The 14,313-nt window shown below is 36.9% G+C and overlaps 1 protein-coding gene across 6 annotated transcripts in view; it reads right to left on the reverse strand.

Moving 5' to 3' along the window:
- Window positions 1–14,313, reverse strand: part of LRCH3 (leucine rich repeats and calponin homology domain containing 3) — a 100,029-nt gene that overhangs the window by 27,281 nt on the left and 58,435 nt on the right. For all 6 annotated transcript variants that reach the window (XM_065943044.1, XM_065943041.1, XM_065943043.1 and 3 more), the window contains exons 10-12: window positions 10,770–10,846; window positions 3,652–3,703; window positions 3,121–3,270 (exon numbers count right to left, since the gene is read on the reverse strand). In XM_065943044.1, coding sequence (XP_065799116.1) covers window positions 3,121–3,270; window positions 3,652–3,703; window positions 10,770–10,846 — 279 coding nt within the window. The remainder of the gene's footprint in view (window positions 1–3,120; window positions 3,271–3,651; window positions 3,704–10,769; window positions 10,847–14,313) is intronic.

Below are 14,313 nucleotides of genomic sequence, written 5' to 3' on the forward strand. Positions count from 1 at the left end.
CTCTCACTAAATTCTCTCAATGAAATCATCTTTCTTTCTCTAGTGGCTTCAAATATTACTCCAATGTTAACAGCTTTAGCTCTCTCCCATCAGCCAAATTTCAGGCTTGTATTTTCAAATGTTTGTGGAAACCCCACTGTCATCTTACATTCAACATAATCAAAAAAACCCTTCCATTTCCTGTAATAACTGGCTCTTTCATTTAACTTGCTAATTTCTATTATTATGTCAATTAATAACCTCACAATATCTGCACTGTGTTTTATAATGTGTTCCTATACACAGTATCTCAAGTGATTCTTATTCTGTGAGATAAACACCATAATCATATTCTTTAAAGATGAAAAAATTGAGGATAGAGAGTTTATATGGTCTGTGCAAGGTCACAAAGTAAGCAGCAGAACTCAGATTTGCACCTATGTCTTCTAACTCTAAATCTGACCTTCTTTCCACAAAGCTAATTCCCATTAAAACCATTCTTGTAGTCTCAAAATCTTGCTTTGGAACCTTTTTTTCCCCATTCATTGTCAATAATTTTTCAACATTCACTACACATCTATGTATAGGACATAATGATGCTTCTTCTAAAACCTCTTACTGTTATTTTATAAAACCCTTTGTGGTACCAAAGGGTGTAGCACATACCATACTAATAAAAGTACTAGGTGCAGCCACAATTATTCTGAAATAGCTGATATTTAACTGTTAAATATTACACAGATAAGGAAAATAAAGGCATAGAATGGCTCTGTAACTTTCCAAAAGTCAAGCATATACCTAGTAGGAAAGCTGGATTCAAATTCAGATATTTCTGATACAGGACCTTACCACTGGACAATACTGCTTTTCCTTAGGAAACTTAGAGATTGTCTAGTTGTATGCCTTCATCTAATTCCTGCAATTACTCTCTCTTTCATTTTCTTTCTTTCCTCATCTTTTAATATATTCTAACATGAGATTAGTTTCTCAGAAGTACCTTCCCTCTCATATTTTTCTCCTGCTTAAGAACTAAAATGGCTCTTGTCTGCCTAACTGTTCAAGATCAAACTCTAATTTGACCTTTAATCAAGGCTATCTACAATGTAATTATCTCTTACTAATTATGTTACTTCTACATAAGGCAAGCTAAATGAGTTATTTTATATAAAATGCATAGACCAACACTTATGACATAATATGTGTTAGCCATTATCATCAACTGAGAGTCAGTAGAGCATTCTGGTCATAGACCAGGGATTTGAGTCAGCCTGTCTCCCTTTCTTTTTTCCTTCCAGTTTTATTGAGATGTAAGAATCTGCCTGCAATGTGGGAGACCTGGGTTCGATCACTGGGTTGGGAAGATCCCCTGGAGGGGATGGCAACCCACTCCAGTATTCTTGCTCGGAGAATGCCCAAGGACAGAGGAGGTTGGTGTGCTACAGTCCATGGGGTCGCAAAGTGTCGGACACAACTTGAGCGACTAAGCACATAATTCACACATAGCATTGTATCAGTTTAAGGTGGAGAGCACCATGATCTGACTTATAGAAGTCATGAAATGATTACCACAGTAAGTTTAATGAATATTTACCATCTCATACAGATTCAAAATAAAAGAAAAAAAATGATGAAATGATGAACTCTTAGGATTTACCTTCTTAACAACTTTCACACTTAATATATATGCTGTATTAATACATTACATCTCTAATTCTTATTTATCTTATGATTGGAAGTTTGTACCTTTTAGATACCTTCATCAAATTCCCCCTCCCCCATGCCATGCCTCTGGTAATCACAATTCTGACTTCTTTTTCTATGAGTTTGTCTGTTTTTGAAGTATAACTGATCAGCAACACCATATTAGTTCCTGGTACACAATATAATGATTTGATATTTCTATATCAAAGTGATCACCATGGTAAGTCTAGTTACCATCAAGAGTTTTTTTTTTTTAAGAAACTATTGATTTTCCATCTGCTTCATTTCCATTTTCTATTCAGTCTGTCTTGATTAGAATCTTTGCTCTGCCACTTACTAGCTGAGTATTTAACCTTAGGAAAACTCTTATCCTCTCTGGGCGTCAAATATCATTGCAGGCTTCATACATTTGAAAAAAATATAAGAATTTATCATGTGTATGGTAGTTAAAGAAGATACACTTTGGCTAGAGCTATGAAACAAGAGAAAGCAATGAGACAATGAGTGATTCATCTGTTCAATCATTTAAAAAGTATTTACTGAGCTTTACTGTTGGCTAAGGTGTGGTTAGACCTAGGGAAACATCAGTGAATAAACATGATAGAAAGAACACGTCCCTTTCTTCATGGAGTTTACAGATAAATGGGAGAGACAAATACATACATATGGGCCACGCCACTAGGCTTGTGGGATTTTAGTTCCCTGACCAAGAATCCAAGCAGGGTCTGTGGCAGTGAGAGCTTAGAGTCCTAACCACTGGACCACCAGGGAATTTTTGGGAGAGACATATATTAAACATGCGAAAATATAAATAATTATTTTAAAAGGAAAAAAAAAAAAAACTAAGGTGATTGCAGAACAAAAAGATGTACGTAACACAGGCCAAAAAAGTGAACCAGATTTAGAGACAACTACAGAGTCTGTTTAAAACAGAAGTATTAATAAGAATTATTAACTGAGTAGCTGGGAAGAAAACAGAAAGGAAAGAATCTAAGATGACTAAAGTATTAAGCCTGTGAGCCTTGAAAATTTTTGAGGTAAGGGAGTTAGTGATAGGTTCAGATAATAATAGTTTAAATCTTCATGGCACTTTACAGTTTACACAGTATTTTCACTTTCATGATGCACTAGAGATATAGGAAACAGCAGCTGGACAGTAAAGTGATACGTCTAATTATAGACAGGTCATTAAGAGTAAGAGACTGTCACTGTCCTAAAAGCAAGATCAATCACTTCTGATTATCCTCAAGCCTATCCACCTTTGAGGACAATTAATCTAATCACAAAAGGAGACAGTTATACTATTTACTCAAGAATTCTTATGATTATCAATTTTTTCCCCCCATGAAGGCAATAAAGCCTGACAGCCTCAGTGAAACAAATATGCACTTAATTCTAAGAAGCTTTAGGAGCACCAGTCAAAGAACCCGAAGAACTCACCTTGACAAAGTCCAGGACAGCATCTCTCTGAATCTGCTTGGTCCTTATTTTCTCTTCCTCATACTGGAGGGCAGCAAGTTGTGCCTCTCTCCGAGTACGTTCTACTAATTGTTCTCTTCTCCGATGAAGTTCCAGGTCTGTCTGTGAAAACTGGAACAAGAGGATCATTTTGCATATGCAAGTAGGGATAAAGATCAACTTATGAATATTCTTTATCAATTTTGGGAAACTACTGCTGACCCAAGCAATTTTTACTTTGCATTTACTGAGCATTTCTTCAGATGTGCTTATTGCTAATTTTTTCCCATTTCTGCACTGTGTTCTTATATGTACTATAAAGACTTACTTTCTCTCTGGTGTCTAAAACATTGCTACTCCTATCAGATGCACATATTGTATTAATTGTAGATTGAAGAGACAGGTAATAACATTTATAGATGTTTGGGAATTAACTGCAATTTAAGTATTATAAAAGAAGAAAATCATCTTAATTTAAAAAGAAACTAAAACTGGAAAAAATTTTTTTTTTACCTGATTGTGACTTGGTGATGGTGCTAAGAGAGAAGATGGCTCAGCTGGAACCCTGATTCAAAAAGGAAAAATAGAAAAGAAAAAACTCTTTGATAAGACAGATAAATAAAAGATAAGTGGAATTTTATTGTTAATGTAGCTTTCTATTAAGCAGCAGGCAAACTGGTCAACATTGAAAGACCAACTGCATTTTATAAACTTGAGCCCAAGTCATTAAATTAAGCTACAGGAACACCTGATGTCTCCAACTCACATTTCAAGTGATGATATCACCAATCAAGCTATACATAGCGAACAACTGTCTATGTCAGCCAGTGCTCATGATAGTTATTTGAGATCACTTTTCAAATAGTATTGTTTCTTTACAGCTCACAGAACTACATCTTCTTTATTACTAGAACTGAAACAAGATCATGTACATAGAGATGGTTTATACACAAAGCCACTTTATCAACACAATTCTGGAATACTACAGAACCTGTAACTTTACGTGTAAAGCACATCTACTCCCATTTTTAACTGAAGAGCAATTTTAGTAATAAAACTGAAGATTTTGTCGATTTTTACCTTTAAGAAAAATATGAAACCTGATTTGATGCTTAAAAAAAAACAGTAAAATTTGCTTTTCAGTTTTATCAGTGTTAATTCTTATATTTTGGTTTATTTATTTCCTGCTGTATTTCCTAAAGTTTAAAAATATAGTATGTAAGAAAACAAAAACTTAAGCTAGTCTATTGTTCTTTCATGCTATATTTTTTTCTCATATTGGCTCCAAATCTTTGAAGTATTCACAATTTTTTAAAAAATTTCTAGGCATTAAAAAAACTTTGACAGAATAAATGGCTTATAATTTTTAAAAGTAACAGAATAAATTACTTAATGGCTACCAAATAAATTACTTAATAACTTCCTATACAATATTTAAAATAATGTTAAAGGTAGAGTTTTAAAACTTTCTTAACTTTCTATTAATCCTCGTCAATTTTTATCCTAGCATGCCTAACCAGAGCATACTCAGTCACAGTCTTGCAAGAAGAGAGAGGAGTGTATTGGTAGGATAAGATTTTTAACTGGGATATAACCAATAAAGAATGAGATGAGTGACTCCAGGACCATGTACTAGAATAACTACCATTAAGTACAAGTTTGTCCCAAATTACCAACTTCACTGTTAACATTTCTTAAAGCTTTTATTGGCCTTCTATAAACTATACCAGAAAGGATCATATAAAACCATCTCAAGTGGGTGTATGTGCCCTGATTTGAACATTTTTCTTTAATGCTTTTTAAGTAAAACTTTTAAATATACATCTTCTTTATATCCTCATTTCTTTATCCTCTTTTTTACACCAAGCCTCTTTAAAAGTTGGTTGAATTCACTGTTTCCACTTCATCTCATCCCATTTTAGTTTGAACCCACTCCAATCTGGATCTGTTCTCACAACTTCACCGAAACTGCTCTCTTCAATTTGGGGGATTTACATGTCCAAATCCAATAGTTATTCTCAGCCCTCACCTTCCTGAACCTATCAGTGGTATGTGAGATTTGCTTCTCTCTCTCCCCACATGTCTTGAGAATGTCTCTTCACTTAGCCTCTGGGACATGACCTTCTTTCTCCTATTTCCATAACCATTCCTGCTTGTCTCTACTACCATACCATTGTGATCATTTCACACGCTAGCAAGGTTACAGTCAAGATCCTTTAAGACAGGCTTCAGCAGCATGTGAACTGAGAACTTCCAGATGTACAAGCTAGGCTGTGAAGAGACAGAGGAACCAGAGATCAAATTGCCAACATCTGCTGGATCAGAGAAAGCAAGGGAATTCCAGAAAAACATTTACTTCTGCTTCACTGACTATACTAAAGCCTTTGACTGTGTGGATCAAAACCAATTGTGGGAAATTCTTAAAAGAAATGGGACTACCAGACCATCTTACCTGTTGCCTGAGAAACTTGTATGCAGGTCAAGAAGCAACAGAAATGGACACAGAACAATGGACTGGTTCAAAATTGGAAAAGCTATGTATTGTCATCCTGCTTATTTAACTTATATACAAAGTACGTCACACAAATAACTGGGCTGGATGGATCAAAAACTAGAGTCAAGACTGCCAGGAGAAATATCAACAATCTCAGACATGCAGATGATACCACTCTAATGGCAGAAAGTGAAGAGACGCTAAAGAGCTTCTTGACGAGGATGAAAGAGGAGAGTGAAAAAGCTGGCTTGAAACTCAACATATAAAAAACTAAGATCATGGCAACCAGTCCCATTACTTCATTACAAATAGAAAGGGAAAAAGTAGAAGCAGTAACAGATTTTATTTTCTTGGGTGCCAAAATCACTACGGACGGTGATTGTAGCCATGAAGTTAAAAGATGCTTGCTCGCTGGAAGGAAAGCTATGACAAGCCTAGACAGCATGCAAGCAGAGACATCACTTTGCCAACAAAGGTCTGTATAGTCAAAGTTATGGTTTTTCCAGTAGTCATGTACAGATGTGAGAGTCAGACCATAAAGAAGACTGAGTGCCGAAGAACTGATGCTTTTGAACTGTGATGCTGGAGAACACTCTTGAGAGTCTTGGACTGCGACGAGGTCAAACCAATCTATCCTAAAGGAAATCAACCCTGAAAATTCACTGAAAGGACTGATGCTGAAGCTGAAGCTCTGATACTCTGGCCACCTGAGGTCAGAGCTGACTCACTGGGAAAGACTGAAGGCAACAGGAGAAGGCAGCAGCAGAGGATGAGATGATTAGATAGCATCACCAACTCAATGGACAGGAACTTGAGCAAACTCTAGGAAACAGTGGAGGACAGAGGAGCCTGGGGTGCTGCAGGCTATAGGGTCACAAAGAGATGGACACAACTTAGCGACTGAACAATAAAAACAAACAATCTAGTTTTTTGTTTAAGCCTTAATTCTCTCCCCTTCACTCTAAATTTATTTATCTAGACCTGTTTACTTGGTAACACCACTGAATTTCTAGCAGCATCTCAAGTAGAACATAACTACAACTTAATTTTCATCTCACACTTCAAAACTATTCTGCCTTATTTACACTCCTTAGTGTTCCTTGGGAGAAGGCAATGGCAACCCTCTCCGGTATTCTTGCCTGGAAAATCCCATGGACGGAGCAGCCTGGTGGGCTGCAGTCCATGGGGCTGCACAGAGTCGGACACGACTGAAGCGACTCAGCAGCAGCAGCAGCAGCAGTGCTCCTTGAACACACTAAGTATGTTCCTCTATCATGGCTTCTGCTTAGACTGTTCCTCCCCTAGATAGCCAGAATCCTTGATCCCTCTCTTTGGGGTTTTGATCAAAATATCATTACCTCATAAAATTGCTCTTGCTTTCCCCTCAAACTGACTCTTTCATCCTGCTTTATTTTTCTTTGTAGCACTGAGCAGAACCTGACAAGTATTTGTTACATATATTTGTCTGTTATTGCATTGTTAAAGGTTAACTACGTGACATCAGGGACCTAGAACATAACCAGACTATGCTGGTTATGAAGACTATGCTCAAGAAATATTGTTTAAACAAATGGCAGTGGTCTCTTCCTCTCAAAAATACGGGATATTGATAGAAAAATACAGGTTTGTAATTATACATTTTTAAATCTTGAACTTATTTGAGCTGGGTAAACCAGAACTATGCCTCTGTATGACAGACTCTGAACTGCCCTTCTGCTTTTCTTTGTTCATGATATCACATTTAATATAGTAGCTTTTCTAGTTTTGTCTATGTAACATGAAACTAAAAATATCCAGGTACTTCTTTAATACTATACTGCTTCCAGTAGAAATTAACGAACTTCATAGGACGTAGCCTGACATTATCATCTCTCCTGAACTAAAATACCAATCAGGTTATAAGTGAGCCCTTAAAAATTTTTTTTTTATATATAAATGACAGTTTTGTTATTTTAACTAAAAATTTATTTACTCCCTTTCAGCAAACAGTTATAAAACACTTCCCAATTTATCATAATACTCTTAACATACCTCCTTAACTTTCTTAATCCTCAGGCAGTGTCTGTGTGTGGGGGGGTAGGGTGAAGGAGGAAGAAATGTACATGGTGGGTGATGGGAGGGGAGAATTGGGAGGAAAAAAGCAAACAACTTTTTTCCCAGCAGTGACCAACAAGCAAGTAGCAATCTAGAAACTAACTCAATTCCTTTCAGTCTTTGTAACAGAAGATTGATCCACAGTCTTTGAAACAGAAGATTGATCAACACTTTGTAGGTTAACATATTCCTCAGGTTGGGAAGCCCCAATGGTTCAAGAGGTAAAGATTCTTCCTGCAATGCAAGAGATGCAGGAGCTGCAGGTTGGATTCCTGAGTTCGAAAGATCCTCTGAAGAAGGAAATGGCAACCCATTTCAGTCTTCTTGCCTGGAAAACTCCATGGACTGAGGAGCCTGGCAGGCTACAGTCCATAGGGTCATTAAGAGTTGGATATGACTGAGCACACACATGAAGCTACGCAACATTACTCAGGTTACAGGCAAGTCTTGTGAGCCTGAGAGTGGCCAGCCATTCTGAGGTGATTTTGTTTTTCTAGGTTCTAGTTCATGATTCCATTTGAGGAGGATAGGAACTCTGAAATTTACAGCTATTTCCCAATACCTAAAAAAGTGCTTAGCACATATGAGATATTTAGCAACATGAGGTATGTATTGATCTTAAAGCTCAACTGATGACAGGGATAAGGTATGGAGTTCTTATCCAAAGACTGTATTGATCTAAAGATTTGAAATACCTAGTTAACAGTAATCATTGATTCAGTTTCTAGCACTGTAGCAGGTTACCTATTCTGAATGACTCTTCCAATGGAAACAAAAAAACTGTTCAATAAAGTAATCTTTTAAAATGCACTGCTGAAGTGCCAAGAAGAAAAAACAAAAACAAAAAACTCATAGATTCTAAAAAGAAGTTAAAAAATAGGAACTCTGGATTAAGGTTTGGTAGGCAGATTTTTGGCACTCAAGATCTCCTCTCCCAGTATTACTCCAATAAATACATTACATATCAGAAAAGGACTCTGCAGATGAAATTAAGGTTACTAATTGGTCGACCTTATCCAGGTGGGCCTAGTATAATCATACAAGTCATTAAAGCCAGAAGAGGAACGCAAGAAGTTTGTGAGATGTGGCAGAAAGGGAAATCACATTTAAAATGTGAAGATCTGACCTGTCACTGCTGGCTTGAGATGGAAGAAACCATGAACCAAGAAATGTGGGTGGACTCTAGAAGCAAAAATGACTCTCAGCTAACAGTTAACAAGGTAATGGAGACCTCAATCTACAACTGCATGGAACTGAATTCTGCCAGCAACCTATATGAGGCTGGAAGTGGATTCTCCTCCAGGGTCTCTAGGTAAGACTCTCTGCTAGCCAACACCTTGACTTTGGCCTTGTGAGGCCCTAAGCAGAGAACCAAAACAAACCTGCCCAGACTTCTATCTCTCAGAACTGTAATATAATAAATAGGTGAGTTTTAAGCAACTAAACTTGTGGTAATTTGTTATATAAGGGTCAGAGACATTACTTTGCCGACAAATGTCCATCTATTCAAAGCTATGGTTTTTCCAATAGTCTTGTATGGATGTGACAGTTGGACTATAAAGAAAGCTGAGCGCAGAAGAATTGATGCTTCTGGACTGTGGTGCTGGAGAAGACTCTTGAGTGTCTCTTGGACTGCAAGGAAATCAAACCAGTCAATCTTAAAGGAAATCAGTCCTGAATATTCATTCATTGGAAGGACTGATGCTGAAGCTCCAATACTTTGGCCACCTGATGTGAAGAACTGACTCACTGGAAAAGACCCTGATGCTGGGAAAGACTGAAGTCAGGAGGAGAAGAGGACGACAGAGGGTAACATGGTTGGATGGCATCACCAAATTGATGGACATGAGTTTGGGCAAGCTCTAGGAGTAGATGATGGACAGGGAAGCCTGGCGTGCTGCAGTCCATGGGGTCGCAGAGTTGGACGTGACTGAGCAACTAAACCTAACTGAACTGAAGCATCAGAAAACTAAAACTTTAGTAAGGCAATTGAGCAAAAAGCTGGCTTTCACCTTGAGGGTGTGTGCCATATCCTGGAGATCCTGAGCTTTACTTATAATGGACACAGAAGGTAGGAGGGGCCAAAAATAAAGCAGAGGTCTATCCAACATGGGGAAATGTTAACAAGAAATCCCCACATGATACTGGAATCTCTGAATAACCACATTTTCAGTAAAGGGACACACTGGCAACTGAAAGGTCATTTTGAGATAAATTTCAAAGACATGAAATGTGTCTAAATCTTCATGAACTAACAAGATTTAAAAAGGCCAAGTTATAAGATTTCTCTCTTTCATTATTCTCCCTACAGTTTCATCTATAGCTCAGTCTTCTAAACAACTTTAATATCCTGTCAAATATAAGTAAAGAATGATGTATGACACTTTCTACACAACAAATTTAATGCTACTTAAGAACAGACTTATCAAGCCTACTTTTTTAAGATTTCAAAAAAAAAAAAAAGGAAGCAAAAAAAATCAAAGGCTGAGAATTTTTCAACTATTGTGATACAGTTTATGAAAGAAACTTTTTGGAGTTCAAGAATAAGAAGCAGTACTCTTGAGAAAAAAAAAAGCAGCAGCAGCAGTATTCTAAATGATCAAGCTAATTTTAGAAATATCCTGTGAGGCAGTAATTATAGATAAAGGATTACTTCAACTGAGATGGGAATGAAGAATATATCATTTTCTCTATTGTTCTGTCATCTAATCAAAAGTTTAAGTAAAATCGCTGGACTCCTGAAATTCATGTAGCCCTATTTATGCATAAATCCAGATATATCATTATAAACTTTACTAAGTATCTTCAAATAATTATACAGATAGTGGTTTAGGTAATCTGAATTTAGAATCAGCAAGTCAGTTTTACTTCTTATTCTAGAGCACAAAGGTACATTTCATTTAGCTATAAATACATCATATTTAAAACACGTAGTATCTAGACACCTTCATTATACATATATCTACACAAAACCAAAATCATTTCATGCTCTTACTACCGAGTTTTAAGACAGAAACAAATGACTAGCACTGGTTTTTCAAACCTATTTTGATGTGAATATCTTCTCATGTCTTCTGTTTTTTGAAATTCCCTCATGGGTATTGGCTTTATTGGTGAACCCTAGACCAAAAACAGAAAAACAGATCAATTTAACACATATATCCAGAAAAGTGTAATTATACAGTTCACATTTCAATGGCATTTAGGGATCAGTATATTATATTACACTAAAAATATTTTAACAAAATCTTGGAATGTGAATTTTCATGTTTAGAAGAATTATAGGCTATATCACTGCTTTGGTAAACAGAAAACTGTTCACAATCCAAAAACATGCACAAATTCTCCTCTAGAACAGGAACTCCTACCAATCCTATCCTGACTTTTGCTCAGCCTCTCTTGACTATTCCTGGTAACAGGAAGTTCACTGGGGAGATTATATTTCTTTACTTCATCATCATCATAAATTGTACTTATGTTAGACAAATAGTCCTGGGGATGATAGTAGAATATCAAGATAAAAAGTAATTTCTTCCTTTTTCTTTAAATATTTATTTACTTATTTTATTTATTACTTATTTATTTATTTCCCATCCATTTATTATGATGGGTCTTTGTTGCTGCATGCAGGCTTTCTCTACTTGCGGTAAGCGTGGGCTACTCTTTGTTCTACTGTGCGGGCTTCTCACTAAGGTAGCTTCTCTTGTTGTAGAGCACAAGCTCTAGGAGTGCTGGCTTCAGTAGTTGCAGCATATGGGCTCAGTGGTTGTGATGTACTGGCTTAGCTGCTCAGCGACACACGGGATCTTCCTGGACCAGGGATGGAACCAGCGTCCCTTGCACTGCAAGGTGAATTCTTTTTTTTTTTTTTTGCAAGGTGAATTCTTAATCACTGCACCACCAGGGAAGCTCAAAAGTAATTTCTGTTTATGGTAAAATATGATATTAACTGGGACTTCCCTGGTGACTCAGCGGTAAAGAATCTGCCTGTGATGCAAAAGATGCAGGAGACTCAGGTTCAATCCTTGGATGGGGAAGATCACCTGGAGAAGGGCATGGCAATCCACTCCAGTAATTTTGCCTGGAGAATCCCATTGACAGAGGAGCTTGGGAGGGCACAGTCCACAGGGTCGCAAAGAGTTGGACATGACTGAAGCGACTTGAACACGAGCACAATGGTATTAATTAAGGCTTTCCTGCTGGCTTGTGGTAAAGAATCTGCCTGCAATGCAGGAGACCACCTGCAATGTAGGAGATGTAGGTTTGATCTGTGGGGTGGGGGAGATTCCCTGGAGAAGGAAATGTCAACCCATTCCAGTATTCTTGTCTGGAAAATCCCATGGATAGAGGAGCCTGGCAGGCTACAACTTAGTGACTAAACAACCACTACCACCATGGTATTAATTAAAAGAGAAACAGTGGCAGATGGTAAAGAATCTGCCTGCAATGCAGGAGATCCGGGTTCAATCCCTGGCTCAGGAAGATCCCCTGAAGAAGGAAATGGCAACCCACTCCAGTATTCTTGCCTGGAGAATTCCACGGACAGAGGAGCCTGGCAGGCTACAGTCCATGGGATCACAAAGAGCTGAACATGACTGAACGACTAAAACACACATTTATAAACTGAAGGGTAAAGGTCATTTAAAAAAATTACTGATGAAAACTTAACTGGTTTAAGTTATATGGCTTATATACTGAAAAATATAAATCAAAGATAGAGACACCATGTAATCTGTCAAATGAGAATCTATAAAAACAAAATAATCCTACTTGAACACCAAAGAAAATCATCAAAATGGGTATTCTAGAAGGGAAAAAAAACCCAACTTATTCCCCCTAAAAATCTAAATATCAACTGTAAAACTATTTGCAGTCTATCTCCAAGAAACAGGTATATCACACATAACTAGAAAATCTTAGGTGAATTACTCCAAAGGGCTAAAGCTGATTCCTATAAAGTGTGGGCGTAAGGATCATACTAAATGAGACACAATTCTAGAATCTGGATGAGAGAATATTTATTCTAATTTTAGTGAATTTGACTTTTTAAGTAAACAGAAATCTCTCTTAGTATGCTACCATCAGTGACTTATCACCCAGGTTTTACAATACTGTGTTTACCTAAAATTACTGCAAGAGGTACATGAAATTTTCATGACAAAAATGAATACAACATTAGTTTAATTAAAAAAGTAAATATGTTACAGTCTATAAGCCATACCCCATTTAAAAATAATATTTCTATGCATGTGACAGGTATTATGATAAAACTTAAACAATAGCAGAGCATTTAAAATCTCAAATAGTTTTTAACAACCCATTTTTAGGCAGTATCCAAGAATATAAAAAAATATTTCTTCACTGGTTATTAAACCATTTAAAATAATACTGCTTCACTTTATTTTTATTTATGGGTGGTGGTTTAGTCACTAAGTCGTGTCCAACTCTTGCGACCCCATGGACTGTAGGCCGCCAGACTCCTCTGTCTATGGGATTTTCCAGGCAAGAATATTGGAGTGGATTGCCATTTCCTTCTCCAGGGCATCTTCCTGACCCAGGAATTGAACCCAGGTCTCCCGCATTGCAGGCAGACTTTTATATATGCAGGCAGACTTTTATATATGCCAAGCTTCAAAAGCCTTATGACACAGAAGTCCTAAAGAGCTTTATGACAGAATCATAAAGACTACTATACATAATAGGTAGATGGAATCAAAAAACAGATTACAAATTAGCCAATATAATGGATTAAAGAAATGATATTACAATTTTTTACCAGCAGTATAACAGGCATTTTCACTTTTACTAGAAATACCTCATCTACACAGGATAATTAACCATAAAATAGTCAAAGAGAAAGACTACAAGAAAAGAAAAAGGATTCCTTTTAAGATTATAATGTGGGCGTTGTTAACTTAAATTTTATTGCCAACTAGATGCCCTTTGCTCTAGCAGAAATGCTTATAGTCTGAACCACAAGCAGTTTCATTAATCACCTGTACACATTGCTATCTGTAGGCTGCAGGACTTTGATTCATAGCAATGGACGTTATCGGATGGTTTCATCTTTTGAGATGTCAGTCACCCATAGTCAACCATGGTCCAAAATATTATATGGAAAATTTCAGAAACAAACAATTTGTAAGTTTTATACTGAATGCTGTTCTAAGCAGTGTGGTAAATCACAAGCTGTCCCACTCCATCCCACCTGGGTTATGAATCATCCCTTTCACCAGGGTATCCTGCCCGTTAGTCAGTTAGTAGCTGGCTCAGTTAAGTTTCTCTCAATTATCAGATTGTCACAGTACAGCAGTGCTTGTGTACAAGTAATCCTGTTTTATTAATAATGGCCCCAAGTACAAAAGTAGTAATGGTGGTAATTCAGATATGCCTGAGAGAAGGTGTAAAATGCTTCGTTGAAGTGAAAAGGTGAAAGTTCTTGAATTAATAAGGAAAGAAAAAAATTCTATTCTAAGGTAAGATCTATAGTATGAACAAAGCTTCCATCTGTGAAGTTGTGAAGAAGGAAAGAGACATTCATGCTAGTTTTGCTATTGCACTTCAAACTGCAAATGTTACACACCCAC

Source organism: Muntiacus reevesi, chromosome 8 (assembly GCF_963930625.1).
Source record: "Muntiacus reevesi chromosome 8, mMunRee1.1, whole genome shotgun sequence".
Lineage (NCBI taxonomy): Eukaryota > Metazoa > Chordata > Mammalia > Artiodactyla > Cervidae > Muntiacus > Muntiacus reevesi.